The 24,282-nt window shown below is 36.5% G+C and overlaps 1 protein-coding gene across 9 annotated transcripts in view; it reads left to right on the top strand.

The window, feature by feature from the left end:
• MAP2K4 (mitogen-activated protein kinase kinase 4) overlaps positions 1–24,282 on the top strand; it is a 202,584-nt gene that overhangs the window by 80,331 nt on the left and 97,971 nt on the right. For all 9 annotated transcript variants that reach the window (XR_011974941.1, XM_072645058.1, XM_072645057.1 and 6 more), the window contains one exon: positions 16,118–16,292. Coding sequence is in view for 8 of the 9 variants with exons in the window: in XM_072645058.1 (XP_072501159.1) it covers positions 16,118–16,292 (175 nt within the window). In the remaining variant the exon portion in view is untranslated. The remainder of the gene's footprint in view (positions 1–16,117; positions 16,293–24,282) is intronic.

Below are 24,282 nucleotides of genomic sequence, written 5' to 3'. Positions count from 1 at the left end.
TTAGATTGCAGTTTGGAAATTGTACAATAAATTCAGTCAAAGCTTCTCCCTGAAATAAATATTTCATTACTTTAATGTCCATATTTTCTAATGATGCCATATACATCGATATAAATCCTGAAACACCATTGTCATTAAAGTCCAAATCATGAGTTATCCTTTAAGGGTATAAACCACTCAATATTATATGTTATGTGGACTTGAATTGTCTTAAGTTTTTCATAGAATTCCATTTTCTCATTTTCTGCAACATATTCACGAAGTTATTTTACTGAAGTTAGTTAAAAATGTGTTTCTCTTTTTTTCAAGTGCTTTATTGTGTTATGTATAAAAAATTTGAGAGACATAATTTCTGGATAATTTGTAATTTTATTGATTATGGCTAGCAAGTAGTTAGTAAAAAAGGCATCATTTAGTTGTCTCTCATGAATCAAAGACCCCTCATGGAACCCACTCAGCACTTATATTTCCTTGGAAGAGTGGGTATTGCTGAGGGTGGAAATCAATTGATTGGTTAACAAGTAATGAGAGAAAGAATATTATGAGAGGTGGGCTTATTCTAATGAGGGTCTGGAGGATGGGATGGATTGATCCATTTTGGACAAAGAGCCCTTATCTTTCCCAGACCATCCCCTGTCTAGGGCAATGTAGACAACAGGGGGGATCTGCTTCTACTCAGACCTGTCTGACTAAAACACAGTGAGCTAGAATTCACCATTTCCCTTACACTAGAATTTCTTTACCTTTTGATCAGTTCTAAATTTTCCTTGTTGGGTGCATCTCACCCAAAATTTCATCATATCAGCCCTGTCAGTCTGACTGGGTAACCTACAGGGGCTGACTTCTGAATGAGGAAATAGGAAGAGGAAAAACCTTATTCAATAATTAGTTATTAACATAAGAGAGAAATAATTATTTCTCTCGATTGATTTTGTTGCTTTTTGTATCAGGATCACTACTTTTTTTTTTTTTTTTACCACCTTCCCCTTTCAACTCCTTTAATAATAAAGAAAAGTTAATCAAAACCAACTGACAGGATTACTATATCTGGCAAAGCATTCATCTTTCTTCACCTGTACGCCATCAAGCCTCTGTCAAGAAGAAGAAAATTTGTTTCATCATTGGTCCTTTGAAATCAAGATTAATCATTGTAGTTATGGTGTTTTAAATTTTTTTTTCAACTAACAAAAATTTTCTTTCTTTGTCTTCTACTTCCCCTATTTGGGGAAAAAAAGAAAAAATATAATCCACGTAACAAATATGCTTAATCAAGCAAAACAAACTCCCACATTGGTCATGTCCATAAAACATATGTCTCATTCTGTACTCTCGAACTTACCTCCCTGTCAAGAGTTGAATAGTGTGTTTTATCATGCACCTTCTAGAATCCCATGGCTGGTCATTGCATTGATCTTGTTGCTTACATCTTTCAAAGTTGTTTGTCTTCACAATATTGTTATTATATCAGGTATTCTCCTGGTTTTGCTCACTTCGCTCTGCATCATTTCAGACAAGTCAAATCTCTGAAACTGCCTCCATTATTTCTTAGAGCAAAATAGTATTCCATTTTATTCATACAGTACTTTGTTCTGCCTTTCCCCTTTGATGGGTAGCCTGTTTCTAGTTCTTTGCCGCCACAGAAGAGCTGTGAATCCCCTTCTTTTGAGATATAGGCCCAAAAGGGTCAAAAGGTATTCATAGTTTAGTAAGTTTGTGCATAGTTCCAAATTACTTTCCAAAATGACTTGATCAATTCACAGCTTTACCTGTAGTGCATTCATGCAACTAATTTTCTCACAGTCTCCTCCAACATTTGTCCCTTTCCTTTTCTGTCAGTCTTGTGAATCTGCTGTGTATGAAGTATGGCCTCAAAGTTTCTTTAATTTCCATTTTTCTAGTTATTAGTAATCTGTAACATTTTTTTTCAGGTGACAGCTACGTGGCATAGTAGATAAAATGTTGGGCCTGGTGTCAGAAAAATCCAAGTTCACATTTGGCCTCATACCCTTACTACTTGTGTTACCCCTGGGCAAGTCACTTAATATTGGTTTGCCTCTATTTCCTCAGTTGTAAGATGAGGTTAACAATAGTACCTCCTCACAAGACACTCATTAGAATCAAGTGAAATAATATTTGTAAAGTTGTGTTAGCACAGTACCTGGCACATAGTAGGTGCTCTATAAATCTTTATTACTGTCCTCCTTTCATGTCATTTTTGATAGCTTGGATTTCTGCCTTAGAAATGTTTGACCATTTGCCAGTTATAGTTTCGGGAATGGATCTTATAGTTCTCTGATTCAAATCTCTCTTCTTAGGAACAAGACCTTTGTTAAAGAAGCGTACTGCAAAGATTTTTCCCAGTTACCTGCTCCCCTTCTAATTTTATATTCATGGTTTTTTTTTGTGCAAAAGCTTATTTATAATTAGAATTTTCTATTTTATTTTTTGTGATTTTATCTATCCTTTGTTTGGCCATGAACTCTTCCAAGCCTGAAAGGCAATTGCTTTTCTAATTTATTTATGATGTCACCTTTTATATCTAAGTCTTGTGTCCATCCATGGTAATATTTTTGCAAATTCTTTTTTTAAAAATTATTTTATTTGTTTTCAGTTTTCTGCAATCACTTCCATATATCTTAGATTTTTTTCCCCTCTCTCCCCCTACTTCCCCCCTTCACTCCCTTACTGTCCTCCTCCTTCCCTACTCCCTCCCCAAGACAACGTGCAATCCTATATAGGTTCTACACATACACTCTTGTTAAATACATTTTCACTTTAGTCATGGTGCATCGAAAAATTAAAATGAATGGGAGAAACTATAAAACAAAACAAAACACAGCACATGAGAAAGCAGTCTGCTTCATTCTCCAGTCCAGTTCCATAGTTCTGGATGTGGAAAGCATTTTGCCTTGAGTCCATTTGAAATTTTTTAGGTCCTTGGCATTGCTGTAAAGGACTAAGTGTATCAGAAAAATTTCTCACACACTGATTGTTGCTGTGTACAAAGTTCTCCTGGTTCTGCTCCTTTCACTCAGCATCAGTTCATATAAAGTCTTTCTAGGCCTCTCTGAAGTCTTCTTGTTCATCATTTCTTATAGCATAATAGTATTCCATTACATTCATATACCATAATTTATTCAGCCATTCCTCAATTGATGGACATCCAGTTTATTTCCAGTTTTTGACCACCACAAAGAAAGCTGCTAGAAATATTTTTGTACACGTGGGACCCTTTCCCATTTTTATGATCTTTTTGGGATACAGTTCTAGAAGTGACAGTGCTGGGTCAAAGGGTATTCACATTTTTGTACCCCTTTGGGCAGAGTTCCAAATTGATCTCCAGAATGATTTCATGAGCTCACAGCTCCACCAACAATGAATTAGTGTTCCAACTCTCCCACATCTTCTCCAATATTTATCATCTTCCTGTTCTGTCATGTTAGCCAATCTGATAGGTGTGATGTGGTACCTCAGAGCTGTTTTAATTTGCATCTCTCTAATCAATAGTGATTTAGGGCATTTTTTCATATGACTATAGATAGCTTTAATTCTAACTGTTCATATCCTTTGACCATTTATCAATTGGGGAATGACTTGTATTCTTGTAAATTTGACTCAGTTTTCTCTATATATTTTAGAAATGAATCCTTTATCACAGACACTAGTTACAAAAATTCTCTCTCAGTTTTCTGCTTCCTTCCTAATCTTGGTTGCATTGGGTTTGTTTGTGCAAAAACTTTTCAACTTAATGTAATCAAAATTATCCATTTTGTACTTCATAATGTTCTCTGTCTCTTGTTTGATCAAAAATTTCTCTGTTCTCCATAAATCTGACAAATACATTATTCCTTGCTCCCCTAATTTGTTTGTAGTATCAGTCTTTATACCTAGATCATGTACTCATTTGGACTTTATTTTTGTGTATGGTGTCAGGCATTGGTCTATACCCAATTTGTGCCACACTGTTATCCAGTTTCCCCAGCAATTTTTATCAAACGGTGAATTCTTATCCCAGAAGCTGGAGTTCTTGGGTTTATCAAACAGTAGATTGCCATATTGATTGTCTACTGTGTCTTGAGTACCTAGCCTATTTCACTGGTCTACCCCTCTGTTTTGCAGTTGATGAAAAAGAGGCAGGCTGATATTAAGTGACTTTTGTCCAGAGGCACACAGGTAGTAAATGTCTGAGGCCAAATTTGAACTCAGGCGTTTCTGACTCCAGGCCAAGCATTTTATTCACCAAAACTTTTGAAATGCCCTGTATTTGTATTATACTTTCTTTATCTAAACTGCCCTTGAAAAAGCCATTTGTAATCATTGCCTCAACTTTCTCTCCTCTCAGTCTCTTCTAAACCTTCTGCCTATCCAAAGTTGACAATGATTTCTCAGTTGCCAAATCCAATAACCCTTTCTCAGCCCTAATTGTTTTGACCCTCTCTGATGACTTTGACAGTGATGTCAATCATGACACTTATCTCTCCTCAAACCTTTTTGTTAAATCATCATCCTTGTCTTATCTAACTATCCGTCAAGACTGTTCTGACCCCTCTTTTCCCTCTATATTCTTTCATTTGCTGATCTCATAAAATCCCAGGAGTTCAAATAATTATCTCTATGTGAATGATTCCCATATCTGTTTATCTAGCCCATGGGTGGGGAACCTGAGGCCACATGTGACTTTCTAGGTTTTTGGGCACGCCTTTTGACTGAGTTCAAGTTTTACAGAACAAATCCTTTTATTAAGGGGATTTGTTCTATGAAGTTTGGATTCAGTGGATGTATGATACTTGAGGCTCCAGAGGGCCACATGTAGCCCCGAGGTCACAGGTTCCCCACCCCTGATCTAGCCCTAGTTTTTCTCCTGAGCTTAAGTCATGAATTACCAACTGTCTGTTGGACATTTCAAACTAGAAGCCCCATAGATTTTTCAGTCTCACTGTGTTTAAAACAGGGCTCATTATATTTCTCTCCAGATTGACATTTAACTTTAGTATGATTAAATGTATAACAATAGGAAATAGCAGAACAAACATTTCTAATAGTGCTTAGTCAAGAAAGTATTATTCAAGAAACCTGGTTTTTAAATTCTTTAATTATTTTTACCATTTTTCATTTTGGCATAATGAGGTATGTCTTCATGGACTTTATTTGGAACTGGGTATTTATTCAGAAATTATTCAATTTATTAAAAGTCTGTGTGATATCCAGAATCCTGTGTATAGTCTGAGAAGTAAATTTATTTTTTATTTATCTGTTAATTAATTCATTTTTGCTTATTGATAAACTGGTTTGATTCTTTTCTTTGCCTGTAATTTCCTAGGTTCCTGTTTTTGAAGTCTGAAGAGGCTAGTAAGGTCTTAGGGGGAAGGAAGAAGGATCAGGTTTTGGAGTCATGTGACCTATAGTGCCTAAAAGGACCGTATCTGGTATGACACAGGTTATGGAACCAATTTAGGGGCTGGGATGTTAGGGCCTGAGCCTTGCTATTTTTGACATCTAGGAACCCTATCCAAAGTACAACTAAGATATGCTTTCAGACCTCATAGACATATATATGCCCATAGTGAAGGCCTCTCCATTCTTTACGTCATTTTCACATATTTTCAGTTCAAATATATACAGAAATGCAGGGAAGGGAAAACAGGGAATGGCTTACATTTGTGACTATGCTGATAAGATAATATTCTTTATTCTAAAGAATTTTTCATTCTGAAGGAGAAATGGACAGTTTCAACAATTGAATATAAGATATTTTTTATTAATCAAGCATAAAAGCAAAATGTTAAAAAAAATTTGGAGAAACAAAATAGAACTGAAGACACAGTGATTTTTCTCCCATTACATATGTTTGTAGTTTTTCATAATTTGTCACATTCTTAAAAGGTGTATCCGTCTTACGACAGCCTCTTTTCTTTCTCTGGGTGTGGTGTACCTTTGTAGTTCTATTCTGAAGAATATTTCTGAAGAGGCTGGTCCTTAGGGATTATTATAACCATCCTGGTGGTGTTCTCCAGTCATTATTTTGTCACATACAAAACACCCAGGGTTCTAAAGTGACATATAGTATATATGTTAGATACATTTCTACTAGGAAGCTAGTAACTTCTCTTTTAAATAATATTTTATTTTTTCCAAATTTACATGTAAAGACTATAAACACTTTTACACTTAAACTTAAACACTTTTTATAAGATTTTGAGTTCCACATTTTTCTTCCTTCCCTTCCCACTCCCCAAGGTCTTAGGCAGTCTGATGAGTTATACACATGCAGTCATGTAAAACATATTTCCACATTAGTTGTGTTGTAAAGGAAGAAACAGAGCAAAAGGAAAAAAACAAACAAAAAACGATAGTGAAAATGGTATGCTTTGATCTGCATTCAGACTCCATCAATTCTTTTTCTGGATGTCGACAGCATTTTCCATCATGAGTCTTTTGGAATTGTCTTAGATCATTTTGGATTGCTGAGAAGAGCTAAGTCAAGCATAGCTGATCATTACACAGTGTTGCTGTTATTGTACAACATTAACTGTTACTTCTGAAAAAGGTAATTGATACCCAATTTTAGTCATTTTTTTTTTTTAGAGATACTTCATGACATGGGATTTTAAAAACTGCCTGCATTTTCCAAGCTTTCATATACCTTGCCCTTTTAAAACTGACTTAATAAACTCTTAAAAGGTTACATGAAGGGCATAGCCATAGGATGCCAAATTCATCAAACCAGTTCAGTTACAGAAATCAATCAGTCTGATTGTCATCTCCCATCTGATTTCGTCCCACACGTTTAGTCCTTTCTTCTGATGTTATAGTTTACAAAAGAACTTAGCAAAAGTCTGTTGTTGATAATGAAGTAATTCTTTTTGCTGAAGTTTGAATTTACAACTAAGTAGTTCCTCAGGGCAACATGTAGTCTTAAAATTATTTTGAGGCCCTAAAATTTTTAAATGGCTAAGCAAAATATTATTAAGCAAGATCAATTTAATTAAATGCAGCAAATTTATTTAATAGCTATTTTATGAAGTGCACTGCAGTAGCTCCTGGGGAAGAAATCATGATTTTTAAAAGATTGTGCTTTATAAGACATACACAAATAACTATTCTAAAAAAATAGAAGATAAGTGGAAAAGAGTCATAAAGACAGTGCTGTGTGAGCTGGAAGGAAGAAAACTTTCCCTGTGGAGAGATCAGGGAAGACTTCATTATAGTATTTATTAAGTGCCTATTCTGTGCTAATCACAGTGCCAGTATCATCTCATTTGATCTTCACACAAACTCTGTGAAGTAGGTCATATTTTTATTCTTCTATTACAATTGATGAAGGTGAGGGAGATAAAAGTTAAGTGACCTGCCCAGAGTGACAACAGCTAGTAAGTGTCTGAGGCATGATTTGAACTCAGGTCTTCTTGACTCCAAGCCCATTTCTCTATCCGCAGCAGCACCTATCTGCTCTGAGGCTGACAGGTTGTGACTTGTCCAGGGTCACCCAGCTAGTATTCAAAGGTATTCTGGTCTCTGTGTATTATGCTCTATCTGCTGGGCTACTTAACTGCATACTGTATCTAAATGACTGTAGATCCATTTCATCACAAATAAAAGCAAGAGATCTATTTTAAAAAGCATATTTGAAGCCCCTGTTTTAAATAATATGTAATTAACTTATAAAACTAATTTTAATAGCCATCAAAATTGGCTGTAAAGAGATTTTTTTTTTTTAAATTCAGAACTTAACCAACATTAAGAGAAATGAGAATTTCTGCATACAAACTAGAACATAAAAAAAGAACTGGACATGAAGTTATGAATCTTATTGAATAGCTTGCTTTTCTAAGTATATAAGAAAACACATTTTTTCAAGGTTCTTTTGCTTTCCTATGTTGTCTGTTGACTTTTCATATATGTTTTTACAATTAGCAAAAATCTGTCTTCTCTTCCTCCCAACCCCTGAGCCCCAGCCCTAGGTTGAAAAAGAAAAGCAAAACCCTGTTACAAACATGTATAATCCAATCAGATAAATTTAGCAGTGTCACAAAAAAGGACTACATTCAGTCCTTCATCCTTTTTCAGGAGGTGGGTAGTATTTTTCATCATGAATCCTCTAGATTCATGTTTGATCATTATGCTCTTCAGAATTCCTAAGTCTTTCAAAGTTAGCTTTTTAAAATAATATTGTGGTCATTGCCTAATATGTTCTCCTGATTTTTATCCCACTGCACTAGGTCATTCATGTCTCCCTAGGATTCTCTGAAATCATGTCTTTTACTTATTACAGCACAGCATAACTATAACTTGTTCAGCTATTCCCCAACTGATGACACCTCCTGTTTCTAATTCTGTGCTATTGTAAAAAGAGCTATAAATATTTTTGTAATATTTTTCTAAATATCCCTAGAGTTTGTTTTGCTTAAGACTAATCCCTCCCTTAATTGACCTTCTTTCAACTTTCCCTTTCGCTTTTCTGCCTGTTTCCTCCTATTTCTCTGTTGAGCAAAATATATTTCTGTACTCTGTATATGTATGTATGTATGGCTCTTGATGATTAATTTCGGAGGGGATACATATATTATCTCACCATATTGCAGTGTAATCAGTCTGAGTTTGTTTAGTCCCTTGTGATTGTTCATTCATGTTTACCTTTTTATGTTTCTCTTGACTTCTTTGTTTGGAATTCAAAATTTCTATGCAGCTCTGGTGTTTTCTTCAGGAATGCTTGGAAGTTCTTTGTTTCATTAAAAGTCAATTTCCCCTATAGGCTTATACTCAGTTTTGCTGATTAAGTTATTCTTAATTGTAAGCCTACATCTTTTGCCTTCTGGAATATAGGCAGTTTTTGCTTTATGTTAGTGGACTTGCTATAGACTTTTACATGAAATGATTTTTATATAATGTGAATTTCTCCCTTCCCACTGACTTACCCTATATATTATCATGTCTTTACATACTAAAAATGATATTTTTGCACAAGTCATAAAATGTGCTAAAATGCAGACATATTAAATACTATACCATGATCATAAATAATTCTGAAATGAAAAGTAAAGTTATTGATAAAGTGTGCACAGCAGCTGTATGTTGCCCCTTCACCACTCACTGCACCTAGCCTTGGTGCATTGGTAGTTGGCTTCACAACTTTTTTTGGGAAGCTATGGAGAGATGTTTAGACCAGGGGTAGGGAAACTGTCCTTGAGGTCATATGTGGACTTCTAGGTCCTTGGGTGTGGCCTTTTGACTGAGTCCAAGTGTTACAGAACAATTCTTTTTATTAAGGGGACAATGACTTTTTTTCTTGGTATATCTGATGATAGCATGCAATATTATCCTCAACTAGTCTTTAAGGATTTTTTACATAAAGTTGAATTTGCAAATTTGTGTAAAGTAACAATGGAAAGCTTGTTTTGGAATTCATATCTTGAAAACAGGAACTGGATTTCTCTTCTGTCACTTAACTATATAAAAATAGCAGGCTCCTAGCTGGGGATAGAGTACAACTAACAAGGCTGGTAAGAAGGTATTTGTATAGATTGTTATAAATCTAATCAAAATGACTTTCAACTGAAAAGAAACGGAAATGTTGCCTGTACATATCTACCAACTTCTGTTCCAAAGAGAGTAACTATAATGTTGGGAGAGGAATAGCAGTATAGTTGTTCAGTATGCATGGACAACAAAATCCAAGAAAGGAGCCAGCAAAAATCTCATTTCTTCGGATTCAATATACATAAATAAAAGGTAAGTTGAACTTAATGTAGGAAAGTAAATTTGACCTCATAGTTATCATTGAGACCTAGTAGAAATGAGACTCTTGATTAGAATATGACTCTGGGTGGCTATACCTTATTCAAAAGAAAGAAGATAATTCAAGCAAAGAAGCATCATATATTAAGAGGACCTATTCATGCAAAGAAATCTCAGAACTAAAGAGGAGGAGAATTTAGAATTTAGTAGAACCAATAGAGGTGGAAACAGAGGTTATCATTGGAAGATATTACAGAGTACCAGAAAAAAGTAGACAGAGAAAAATAAATGAAGACTGAGAAACAGATGAAAAATGTAGCAGTGGGGCAAGGTAGAGTAGTAATATTGATGTCAATTATCTAGACCAGGTGTGAGGAACCTGCAGCCTCGAGGTCACATGTAGCCCTCTATTTCCTCAGATGCAGCCCTTTGACTGAATCTAAACTTCACAGGACAAATCCCCTTAATAACAGGATTTGTTTTGTAAAACTTGGACTCAGTCAAAAGGTGATACCCAGGGATCTAGAAGGCTACAAGTGGCCTCAGGGCTACAGATTCCTGTGAGAAACATGTTTGCTCTAGAAAGAAAATGCTCATTCTGAAGCCAGGAAAGTTCTCATTCTATTTTACATTCCTTGTGAATGAGTAACTCCCTAAAGGAGCACATTTGCTCAGAGAAATGCAAGGCTATTTATTTTCTGTTCCTGATTCAAATTTCTCCCCTTGCTAGATACAACCTCCAGAACTGCCCACTTCATGTTATCTTTCTTGATATGTTTCCCCTGCCTCATCATGTGCATTTAAATTATCTTGCTCTGCCCTGGGAGTGTGTTGGATAATATTAAACAGTTCCTTAAGCATATATGCAAGCTTCTGACCTTTTACTTAATTAGAAGCCTGGTTCTGCTAGGTCACAGCTCTGATTAGAACCTCTGACTTACATCTTGTTATCACTCCTGAAAAGTTGGGAGTAGTTTTTAATCCAGTGAAAACAAAATTCCTTCTTTTGTTTCTCATATTCCCCACCCCTGATCTAGACAAATCTATTATAGAACATTCTCTTGTAAAGCAGAATTTCTAATTTAAAAAAAAACAAACTTTAGTAATAATTTCATTCTTTAAAATGCAGAGGAGACTTATATTCAGGACCTTATTCTCACCAACAAGAAGGAACTAGTTACTAGTTTGGGGATGATCGAACCTTGGTTAGAAATGATCATCACTCTGTCTTAGAATTTGTAATAAAGGAAAGGAAAGCTTTGCTCTTATTTTAGGAGAGCATATTTCAAAGATTTCAAAGGAAGGATAGGTAGAATTCCATGTTCAAAAATACTGTCGGGAGGTAATCCCAGGAGAGATCAGACTTTCAAGAGATAAAGAGAAACAATTTTGATAATTAGGAAAAATTTGAGTTGATGTTCAGAGAGACTATAAATGATAATTTAGGTGTTTAGGCAGTACTCCCCCAAGAAAAAAAGAGAAAGACGTATAGAAGGTATAAATAAAATCAGCCAATGGAGAATGAATACATAAGTGGCATGGTCCTATAAATGTAGTGTTCAGAGCATTTCTCCAAATGATGGCCTGGGAACTTTTTTCTTTATATACTCTCATTAAATGACCTCAATGACTTCTTTGATTTTAATTAACTCTATGCTGATGACTTCTGAATCTCTCTAACCAGCCAGAATCTCTCTCCTGAGTTCTAATTTTGGATCACCCATTGTACATGGAACATTTGAAGTGGAGGTTCCTTAACCATCTCAAACTTAGAATGTTTACAATAGAATATTATTTTTCCCTAAAACCAGATTTCTTGAACATTCTTGTTCTTGCCAACTTTCTCATGGTGCCTTACTCCCTCTTACTCACCCCCATGTCCAATTAGGTGGCAAACCCTGTTGTCTAACATCTCTTGTATCTGTCCTGTTTTTACCTCCCACAACCAACATATTGATTCAGGCCCACATCCCTTCCTACATGGACTCTTGCAGAAGCCTCCCATTCTCTCTGTTTCAAGTCTCTCCCCATTCCAATACATTCTCGTGTTCCATGTCCTCCCCCCTAACTTCTCCCACCCAAAACAAAACAAAACAACAAACTTCAGTGGAGCCTTATTCCTTCTATGGTAAGGAATTAGGCTTTTGATTTCACTGATACAGGAAACTTGGTTGTGAGGAAACTCCCTCCACTAATTCAGGTTGGCACCCTCCAGACAGTTGCCTAGATTACTGAGAAATTGTGTCTTGTCCAAGGTCACAGTAAGCTAGTATCTGTCAGAGGTTTTGACACCAGTTCTCCATACCACACTGACTTTAGGATATTTTTTAGAAGTGTGTGTGTCTGTGTGTGTGCGCATGTGCATGTGTGTATACATATACGTGTATACAAATTCTTCTGTTCTCATCCTGGCCCCTATCTGTCTTCTTACATAATGTATTCCCTCTCCACACCTTAGCAGTACAGGTTTACTGTTCTACACTGTCCTTCATACACATATCTTCATTTCCTGTCTCTGTTCTCTTCACTGGCTGCACTTATGTCTGCACTACATTCGTTCTTAGCACCTGCTGTTAGTATTTCCTCTTCCCCAAGAGTGTAAATTCACACAGCAACCCAAGCTATCTTCCCCATTATAATACAAACTCCTTGAGGACAAAACCTGTTTCACCTTTACCTTTTGTACCCCCAGTGCTGAGCACTGTGGCTCCACATAGTATATGCTTTGTAAATATTGGTTGATTGATAAACATAGACTTGTGTGAAAAACTAAGGTCAATAAAAAAGGACTTTTTGAGTTATATTGAAGAAGGCATAAGAAAACTGTTTGATAACTGACAATAGATCAAATGAATTATTCTTAGTATTTACAATAAATTATTCAGGAACAGTGTGGTATACTAGAAAGAGCACTGGATTTCTGGTTGTGGGTCTTTGTATTTGGATTTTTGTTACCTTAGTCACTTGTATGATCTTGTATGATCTTTCTGGGCTTTAGTCCTATCTGTAAGAGAAGGTGGTTGGACTTGATGACCCTTAGAGGTCCTTCTGTCTCTAAATAAATGAAAGGGGGCAATTAGGAACAGGCCATGCTAACCAGATTTCATTTTTTGACAAGATTACTAAAATGAAGGGAATTCTATACTACAATTTGTGGAGATTCTAATGAAGTATTTGATCAATTTGCTTATTCCATTTTTGTAGACAAGATGGAAATGCTTAAGTACATGTGAGTGTATTTGTGAACTGATTGAATGGCCAGACACACATTGAGTAATAACTTGATGTATCCTGAAGCTTGTGTTGAACATTTTTTGTCAGTGACTTGAAGAAAGACATAGATTGAATGCTTGACAAAATATTGGCTGATAACAAAGCCAGCAAGCATAGCTAACATATTGGATTTGTCCATCATTCAGACTAATGAGCATTTATTAAGCACTAACTGCGTGCCAGGCACTATGCTAAGTGCTGGGGATACAGAAAAGAAACAAAAAACAGTCTCTGCCCTCAAAGATCCCACAATGTAATGGGAGAGAATAACAAGCAAACAAATAGGTACAAACCTGTAGACAGGACAAAAAAGAAAGTAATGAGAGGTTGGAAAAGATTTTAGTTGGAATTTGAGAGGGGAGGAGAGAAAACAGGAGCCAGAGTGGAAATGAGGAGGGAAAGCATTCCAGCTGTGAAGGACAAACATCTAGAGAAACTGCCTGGAACCGAGAGGAAGTGTTTTGTACTCACTGGCCAAAATGAGTGTAAATGTGTTAAATACAGAGCCTAATCTGGAAAGATGAAATTAGTTGGGATAAATGTAAAATCTTATATTTAGGTTGAGAAAAGTAACTTCATGTAAACATGATGAGTGAAGAGGGAATTTTTAATGGACTATTTTAATATGAGTCAATAGTGTGATGTAGTAGTCAAAAAGAGCTCCTGTAACCTTAGCCCTTTGTAAGACAGGTAGTCTAGGTGTAGGGATTTGGTTGAGTACATTCTTCCTATACCCTCCTTTACTCACACTATCTTTAGACTATTGTCCTTAGTTCTGGGCATAACATTTTAAGAATATTAATAGTCTGAAGTTTCTATAGGAATGTGACAAGGATGGCAAGAGGGTTTGAGATTGTGCTTTGTGAGATTCTTTAAAGAAACTGAGGAAGATAAGACTTGGAACATAGGATCAGGTCACATGATAACTATCTTTAAGCATCAGAAGGACTCTCACATACGAAAGGAGGGCTTAGACTTGTGCTAGTTGTCTATTGAAGACAATACAAGATACAGTGGGTAAAGTCTTGATGCTGTGAAATAAATTCCTAATCATTAAGGGAATCTAAAGAAAGGTGAACTACTCTGTGTAGTGAGATGGCATTCCCCATAACGTAAAGGTTTTCATGGAAAGTCTGGGTGGCCATTTTTGATATATATATTTCAGAAAAGATTCTTTGTTCACAGATGAGTTGAATTGCCTCTAATACTCCTTTGAGCTCAGAGATTCTGTGATTCTGAAATTTTCCCTTGTATTGCTTGGTTGATTAGAGATTAAATTTCTCCCTAGTTCAAAGTGACAGAGAGAGGTTACTTTCAGAGGCAGCATGGCATAATGGAAAGAGAGCTGGCCTGAAAGCCAGCAGACCTGGGTTCAAGTTCTGTCTCCGATCTATACTGGCTGTGTGTTCCTTGGGCAAGTATGCAAGACCTGAAGTTTCAGAAAAGATGTTAAACTGCATTAGTATAGGAAATTTTTCACTGAGAGTTCCCTAAAGCAGTGAAATCACAAGTCCAGTCTGTACCTCCAAATGGCAGATTCTGTAGGTTGAAAGACTGTAAATAGAAAGCAAAAGGACAAAATAATATATACACATATTTTGGTGGGGATGAAGTGGGGTGGTGGTGTAGGTAATAATTTAATCCTTCTGGGAAGTGGAGTTTGTTCCTCGTAGATGTTTCTGAACTAGATTTGTCCCTATGGATTTTCTGCCCTTTTGAATCTCCCCTGATGATGGTAATTGATAAAAAATAAAAACTTTCAAGGTGTCTTGTATTTTTTTCCTCTTTTGTCTGAATGTTTCATGTAGGCAGTTTTTGAGTGTTGATGTTTGGACCATCTGTGTGTAAAATCTACTCAGCCTCTGATTGTAACTTTTGAATTTTTGAGGGTTCCAGGTGCTAGAAGGTATGTATAGCCATTGGGGAGCTAGTTAATAAAAATGCTGCTCTGCTCACTGATTTTGTTTTTATTTTTGGGGGGTGCCTTTCAAACTTAAAACTTTCAATTCGGATACTTACTTATAGTAGGTGAAATAGTCTCATTACGTTAGAATGGGACTCGAGTAATACTTTTAAAGTTAGAAGTCCAAGGAGAACAAAGTAGTGACCAAAAAAGAAAGGTTTCAGGTGAAACATTCTTAAAACTTTGGAGAAGAAAGGAAACCTTTTCATTGGTACTATAAGATTAAATTTCTTTCATTCATGTGTCTTGGCATCTTAACAAAAATGTTTTGGGTTTTTTTAAATAGGGAATAAATAGTGATGTTTTGGGCTAAATACTAGATAGGAGATTGTTGGTATATCCTTGGTTTGATATAGGTTGTTCTACTGGCTTGTTAAAGGAGAATGTTTTTGTGCTTACTTTTGTACATCTGTGCATGTTACAATATTTTTCATTAATTTTATCTTTTTACCAGCACATAGCTGCACTGTTCACTTTTTAAAATTCAATTTACCCTTAATCTCCAGGTTGGAATTTTATAGTCAGCTTTGTTGCTTTAATAGGAAATTGTAGTGACAGGACACTCTCCTGTGGCGTATTTTTTGTCTGCCACTTGCCTACTTTCTGTCTATATGTATTCTCTTCATTAATTGAAGAAGGAATGTAACACTTTATTTAAATTAAGTAAATGACAGTTGTTCTGGTAAGGTCAGTTGGCTCTGCATATGCTTAGGATTTTGTGCATTTTTCTTGGCATTAAATAGAATCTCTAGGGTACTATATAGCAGGGTAATAATGCTCTCCGAAAGGGAGATTTTCCATCTTCTGAGATTCTGCAGATCTGAAAATTCTTGCAGGCATTTGATGATTTAGCTTTGTTAAGTTAGAAAATAACTCAGTAATTGGAAGCGTAAACTAGCTTGTAGAATTAATTTTATCAGAAGCAGAAAAAGAATTTTGTGCTTGAGCAGAGGAGACATGAAAGTTAACTGCAAATATAAATACAGTTCTTCTAAAATTTATTCATATTTTTAAAACCTGGAGGTCAGAATGTTTCAGTAGCTTTTGAGAAACCAAGCATTCCCACACATTTATTCAGTGCTACCAAAAAGAAAAAGTTAAAACTTATTTAAAATGTGGAAAAATTGCTTCCCAATATTTTAACAGAGAGAGACTGAGAACACACAGCATTGAATCATCAGGAAAACTGAAGATCTCCCCCGAACAGCACTGGGATTTCACTGCAGAGGACTTGAAAGACCTTGGAGAAATTGGACGAGGAGCTTATGGTTCTGTCAACAAAATGGTCCACAAACCAAGTGGGCAAATAATGGCAGTTAAAGTAGGTGATGCCCATAATTACTTTTGGTACTTTAATCCATTAGGTGGTGAAATTTGATGGGGCAGTAATGCTGTTTCTGTTGTAGTTATATTCTAAGTGAAGGATATGTTTATTGTAAATATAGTGCCTAACAAACTGTTTATTTTAAAGGTGTATTGCAATATTTTGACCCAGACAAGCTTATATATGACAAGTGCCTTGTCACATATGCTTGCATGTGTAATTGTTTATACATGAAGTAATTTTGGCTGGACTCCTTAATGTGTGTCAGACTTAAGGTTCTACCACTTGTCATGAATGGGTGTTGACCATGATGGTGACCTCTTGAGAGAAGAGCAGTGTTTCACTGAGACAAGTTAAGAGCTAGGAAAGCATGGAAGAGCAGGTTAGGTGCAGGGCAAGGGTTAACAGCAACTGCAGAAATGGTTTCTGTGGAACCATGTTCTTCTTGCTGCCAGTAAATTTAGCCTTAAACCGGCCTTGCTGACTAGATTTATTTCCTCAAGGTTGCCCTGTTTACCTAGCTTTTACAGTCATATCAAAATGTGTAGTTGATGATAATCATATCAGATTCTACACAGTTTGAGAGTGATATACTATCTATTTTCTCTCATTGTCCCTCTCCCTCCCTCAGTGCCCAGAAATAAATATAATAAAGGGCTTTTATGGCCAATTGGTAGTAGCCAAAAATTATTAAAAAATGGACTGATATATTTCTTAATAATACTTGGTGGTTTTCAGATAAACTTCTAGTGGATTTGTGACTATTTTCTCCCTTCTTAAGAAATTAGAAAATTAATTTGGACATTCTCTCTTTCCTCCCCTCAATCAAGTTATTCCCTTATCCCATGAAGTGGTTATTATGGGAAGTATAGTAGGATATTTGGATGAGAAAAGATCAGTTTGTCACTTGACTGTAACTAGATATTAGTGGTCAGTGTTCTCCTTTCATTGTCTTAGCATTTTTGTGAAACTAATATACAATAATGGGTATAGTAGTCTATGCTGAAATAAGTCTGGTTGTAACTTTTTAATTTGTTGGCATTTCCTGGGGAACATGTGAGATGTAAAAAAGACAAATTAATAATGGTAACCTAGAAAAAATATTTTATAATTCCCTAGAAGAGCATTTTGAATTGTGTGTTAATTTACTTGAGATACATGCTATGAGCCATCTTATCTTGAGAAGAAGAGACATTATTTCAGTGTGATTACTATGTATGAATGGGAACCAGATTCAGTTAGCTCGAGATTTATAGCTAAATCTTCATTTTTGCCAAAAGTGAAACTTATAGCTGTTTATTCAATACAGAGCTGAGATTCTATATGTTTCATCCATGTGGTAGGGAGGAAACTGATTTCTTTTCCTTCTCCCTGTGTTTGTGTGGACCTAGCAATACTTATTTGAGTGATTAATGTACAGAATAATAAATGCCCATTTTTACTGAACAATTTAAGTATGTATCTGAGAATATGTATCTAAGAAAGATACTCCATTTTAGAACAAAGGAACACTTTTGGGAAACAAGGTGAGTCATTTATACCAGATGAGCTTCCTTATTTTGATTTAGGACACCAGTGTCTTCCCGGTCACTCAGTTTTACTATCCTGGAATCGTTCTTTATTTTTCCCTTCCTCTGCCCAACCCCCATCCTATTAGTTAAAAAGTCTTGTGGATTCTACTTCTGCACTGTCTTTCAATCTCCTTCTTTCCATTTGCACAACAGCCTCCCTAGGCCCTCTTTGTCTTTTCTGGAGCAACACAGGATAATCCTAATCAATCATGCCTCTAATCTTTACTTTCTCTAATATATCTTCTACATAGCTGCCAAAATAATATTCCTAAATCAAATTTCTGACTATATTAATTTCCTACTTGAAAAGCTTGAAGTAATTTACCTTGTTTCTGAGATAAAATATAAACTTTTTGGCTTAGCATTTAAAGTTCTCCATGTATTTCACTACTCAATGAGTAATAAGCCTGTAAACATTAATTAAGAAATTATTAAAGGTTCCTGAGGAGGTTTTTTTTTTGGGCAGAGGTAATTTTGGTACACTAGTTACTTCCTGATCATATAGCAGAGGCTTGTAAGTATTTAGAAAATCATATTCAGAGCTGTCCTAATGATCACCTGACTTGCCATGGAATCATTTTCAACTTGTTGTATACACATTTAGCGTAGTAGCAGTGGTTAAGATAACTCACCATTTCTTGTCTTTCACAATCAGGTATATGGTACAATGAGTATGAATCTAAAAGTAAAAAAAAAAATTAGGAACTAGGTTATTGTTAAATGTCTTTTAGATGCATCACTTCTCCTTATATGTAGAAGAGCAATTTCAACTTTTATACTTGGCATTACTTACCCCAGTTTCAGTAGCAGTATTCTCTTTTCCATACCAAAAGAATTGAAATTATGGAGAAGTGATTTGGGCAACTAACTAGTACAGTGGGTAGAGTGTTGGGCCTAGAGTCAGAAAGACTCATCTTCCTGAGTTCAAATCTGGCCTTAGACACCAGCTGTGTGACCTTGGACAAGTAATTTAACCCTGTTTTCCTCAATTTCTTCATCTGTAATATGAGCTGGAGAAGAAAATGGCAAGCCACTCCAGTATCTCTGCCAAGAAAACTCCAAATAGGGTCATGCAGAGTCAGACATGAATAAAAATAATAGCAATATAAGTGATTTGGGTTTATGGCAGAATCATATAGTCATGTCTTGGAATGTCTGGAATACATCTTGAGTTAACACATTACATTTGGAAGCCTTTCAGTAGGTAATCTCCCTCTCTCCCCAAGTAGGGGCTAGGGTCAGTGTATTAAATTCTTTTACTTACCTGTTCCAACAGAGCTTTAAATAGACAAACAGAACTGTTTAGACTTTGTAGGATTTTAACTTTGTTCAGTGCCAGCACTTTTTAAACTTTGAAGATCCCATGTTGAACCTGACCAGATAACAAATTGGAATTCTTAAAAATTTAAATTGCTGGAACTATGCCCAAAGAACTTTATAGCTCTTTTTATAAATAGTGCATATTCTTTGACCCAGCAGTACCACTGATAGGTCTGTATCCCAAAGAGATCATAAAAATGGGAAAAAGGCCCACACATACAAAAATATTTATAGCTGTTCTTTTTGTGCTGGCCAACAATTAGAAATTGAGGAGATGCCTATCAATTGGGGAATGGCTGAACAAGTTCTGGTATATGAATGTAATGGAATACTATTGTTCCACAAGATGGACTTTAAAAACACCTGGAAAGAGTTAAATGAACTGATGCTGAATGAAGTGAGCAGAACCAGGAGAACATTGTACACAGTAACAGCAATATTGTGGGAAGACTAATCAATAGACTTAGCTCTTCTCAGGAATGCAGGGATCTAAGACAACTCCAAAAGATTCATGATGGAAAATGCTGTCCATATCCAGAGAAAGAGCTATGTTATCTGAATGCAGATGGAAGCATACTATTTGCACTCTCTCTTTTTATTTCTTCTTTCTCATGGTTCCTCTCATTGCTTCTAATTCTTTACAATATGAATAATGTGAAAATTAAAAAAAAAGTTTAAATTGCATGATGTAATTAGTAAAAATATCTTTACACTCAAGAAAGTAGTTATAAGACCATTTCCACATTACTCTTAGGGTAGACCTCTCAGACCTTTATGTGATTGGAGCTCTTCCCACAGTAGACATAGGTAAGAAGGTGGGAAAGGCCTGGAGGTGACTGTTACACATTTTCTTAGCTTACAGGGATGACTAACCCCTCATCATTGAAACCCACCTTTTTTCAATGCAGCAGCTCCACCAGCAAAAGAGTTGAATCAGGTGCTTTTTTTTTTTTATGAAGTATTAACTATACCTTGTCTATTAGACAAAAACTACTTTAATAGGCTATTTTTTGGAACCAGAAAAATAATTTCATTCATCTTTTTTTGTTTTGTTTACTGCATGTGTAATATTTTGGTGTTACCTACCTATAAATTTACATAGGATTTGTGATGTCTTCTTAAATCTAGAAATATGTAAAGAAAGCACTGCTATTAGAGCAATACTGAGTTCTGATTTTGCTAATAATTCTCTTTTTTTTCTTCTTCAGAGCAGTATGTGTTGCTTACATATAGAAGGGTAGGAGGACCAAGTGGAGAATCTCAGACCCCTACCCTACTCTTCCCTCTCTCTGATGCCCTGCTTTATTATTAACAAACTGTCCCTCTTAGATCAGTTTTTCTCACACTCATATAAACCTAGCAGGTTTTAGGAGATTTCCCTGACTCTCTAGAGCTAGTTGCTCCTCATCTCCTGCTTCCCAACATATTAGTCTATGTAGAAAAGCTGACATACTTCTTGCTAGTCCTGGATACTATCTTTCTTCTCTGCTGCTATTCCCCTGATGTTAGATACTATAGAAAAAAAATCTGCAGCCTTCTAGAGAGGGTTTGCTGCACAATCAAGCCGTTTAGAGGACCTTTCACCAAGGGCATTCCATATCCATCAGAAATCTCAAGACCCAGAATATCAAAGTTACTATGGAATCTGTACTGCTGGAGACCATGAGACTAGGAAATAAGCACTTGCTATGCATTCAGTTCACTTAAACCAACATATCTTAAGGACCCACCGTGTGGCAAGAACTTCTGCTTGATATTGGGGATACAGGTATAAAAACCAGTCAGTCTTTACCCTCAAGGAGCTTTCATTCATCATAGCATATATTATATATATACACACATATATACATCTCTCTATCTATCTATCTATCCATTTGTATAGTGCTTACTATATGGTAAGCACTGTGACATAAGATACAGGGTGTTATAAAAGTCTTAACAGCTTAAAAGTGAATTTAGGGGCAGGGAATAGTAACAGCTGGGGGGAGATTGAGAAAAGGGAGGTAGTACTTGAATTGAACCTTGAAGGAAGCTAGGGGGTCACAGGAAAACCTTGTTTAAAGGCATGGAGCTGAAAGATGGATTGCCAGGTAAATGAAACAGCAAGTAGTCCAGTATGGTAAGAACACAAGAATGTTTCTGTGTGGGTGATAGAAGATGGAGTAAATAAGTAAACTAACTAAACTAAAGGCTGAGGTGGAATCAGATTATAAAGGACTTTAAATGCCAGACAGAGGAGTGTATATGTTTCCTATAAGCAACAAGGATCCACTGAAGTTTCTTGACCAAGAAGTTAACATGGTCAGACATGTTTTCCCTTAAGAATATCAAGTTGATATCTGCATTGATGGATTAAAAGGGAGAAGCTTGATTCAAGGAGTTCAAACAATTAGACACTACTGAAGTTGTCCAGATGAACAATGTTGAAGGACTAAATTACAATTTTATGGTGTATTAGAGAGGAGGAATATGTGAGCTCTTGTGGAAATGAAATCAGTAAGACACAGCTATGGTGAGTGAGAGAGAGAGTGAAGGATTAAAGATGGCTCCTAGCTTGCAGACCTGGATGACTGAAAGAATGGTGGTGACCTCAGGGAAGTTAGAAGGCATAGATTTAAGGAAAGATGATGTGTTTGATATTGCATGTAGTGAATTTGAGATATGTAGTTAATCAGCAGGCAGTTGGAGATGCAGTGCTTAAATTTAAGAGAAAGATAAGGGCTGGATTTGTAGCTTCAAAAGTCATCTGCTTAGAGATAATAGCTTTGGGCATTGATGAGATCACCAGGAGAAAGTGTATTAATCAATAAATTAACAAGTGTATATTAAGTGCCAGCTATTTACCAGTTACTGTGCTAGGCATTGGGGATATAAGTACAAAGAATTACCTTACTTACAGTGGGTTTACATTCTATTGGGAGGAGATAACTAGTGCATAAAATGTACCGCATAAATACAAAGTATGCATTTTATATACAAATATATATATGATATATATTTGTATGTATATTTTTATATAAACAAAATAGTTAAATACTTTGAGAGTTAAGTACATTGTAAGGAGGGAGGGCTGTATTCATGCAGAGGATGGTGTCTGGGCTTCATTTTAATGGAAGAGAGGGACTCTGTGAGACAGAGGTAAGGAGGATGCATTCAAGTCATGGGGGACTGCCAGGGCAAAGGGATGGAAACAGGAGATGGTGCATTGAAAATAAGGAACAGAGAAGGCCAGACTGGCAGAATTACGCTGCAGGAGAGAGTAATGTCCAGTGAAACTGGAAAAGTAGGTTAGGGCCATGTTGTGTAGGGCTTTAAAAGATAAATAGAAGAGTTTATATTCGGCAATAGAAAAATACTGGAGTTGATTGAGTAAGCGTATCGAATGGTCAAATCAGCACTCAAGGCAAATTATTTTGGCAAGTGTGTAGAATGGACTGGAGGAGAGGTGAGAGAAGTGAGTCAAGGAGAGGAATTAGAAAGTTATTCCAACAACGTAGCAGTGAGAGTGGAGAGAAGGAGTCAGACTGGAAGGATTGTCTGCCTTCATTAGAAATAGGAAATTTGGAAGAGGAAAGGTGTTTTTTATTTTGTTTATTTTGGGTTTTTTTTTGGAAGGGGAAGATAATGTCCATTTCAGGTGTGTTGAGTTTTAAATGTATCAGAAATCCAGTTTGAAATACCCAACAGGCAGTTGGTGATAATATGAGAAACATGGTTGTTGTGGGGATCACTTCCCAGGCAGGGTCTAGGAGTTAGCCTGGACTAGCTTCCACTGTCTACTGCTTCCCAGGTAGCATGCCCTTAAGAGAATCCATGTGATATGCCCCTTAACATTACTGTGGGGATCACAGGACTTCCCTGGCAGGGTAGCATGCCCTTAGTAGAACCCACATGATATGCCCCTCAACACAGCTGGGGCAATCACAGGGCTTCTCAGGCAAGGTCGTTAGCCTGGGATGAGATGCCACTGCCCATTGCTTCCTGTCCCAGAGTACCCTCTGAAAGACCCATGTGAGACTCATTCTCATTGAAAGAATTCAGAGACAGAGTGGGCAAAGAAATAAGTTTAATTTTATGCTTTTCTGGAAGAAGTAGGTGTGGTGCTTGCTGGTACACCTATACAGATAAAGAAGCCAGAGTGAGATTGTACCATTCTGTTCTTCCTGGTAGAGTTAGGGTTAGTCAAATTCCTCACTTTATTTCCCTACATTCCCTCCTTATGCAGATTAAGTAGGTGTGGTAGTGAGGGAGGTTCTGAGTTGTTTGTCACACCCTCATCCTTCTAGTTTCCCCCGGAGGCCAAGATCTTCCCTACAGAACAGGTTGTGCATGCTTATCTTATCACAAGCTCCCTACTGCCTAGGATTTTCAAGAACTTTTGTGGAAGCAAAATATCCTTTCTTAAAATTAGAAGCTGAAACTCAGAGAAAAAATGGGCTAGAAAAAATGAGCCGCAAAGATGGTAGAACAGGAGGAAGCAGTACAGCCCCAGCTCTCTTGTATAACTTGCCAACAAAGACATAGAAAGAATGCCAGACCAAGTATTGGTTGGGAAATCCAAGGAGAAAGCTCAACGAATTATTTTTTTCTAGCCAAGGTGAGTAAGGGGATGGACAAGGGCAAAGAGCAGTCAAAGACCTGAGGCTATATACTGGGCAAGAATAGGAATAGAAGCAAGTTGCAGCTACATCTAGCACTAACCCAGTAGCTGTCATTGATTCAGGCTCTAGCCAGGTCTTAGACCTGTAGCTGAGTGACCAGGACAGGGAACTCAGACCAACGAGAAACCTGGAGTTCTTTTGCTTCAGACCTATAAAGTTTTCCAGGTAGCTGACATGAACTAAGTTGCATTACCCAAACTCAAGTTGGACTCAGGGGTTTGCAAAAATTGGACTAGGATAGCAATAATTGGACTTGGTCCTAGACTAGACTGTCTTGAGTTCACTCAAAGTTTTTAGGTCCCAGACTGGAACTGCCCTTGAGATCCTTGAATAACAAAACCCTTTGTTCCCAGGGAATGCAACACACAACCAAATAAGGCCCGGACATTTGTTCCAGAATGGCACAGAGTTGGGCTTTTCCAATTTAGAAGTAAG

The sequence above is a fragment of the Notamacropus eugenii genome, chromosome 2 (assembly GCF_028372415.1).
Source record: "Notamacropus eugenii isolate mMacEug1 chromosome 2, mMacEug1.pri_v2, whole genome shotgun sequence".
NCBI classification, from domain to species: domain Eukaryota; kingdom Metazoa; phylum Chordata; class Mammalia; order Diprotodontia; family Macropodidae; genus Notamacropus; species Notamacropus eugenii.
Note: the sequence above shows the minus strand (reverse complement) of the source record. Positions and strands in the feature narration are given on the sequence as shown.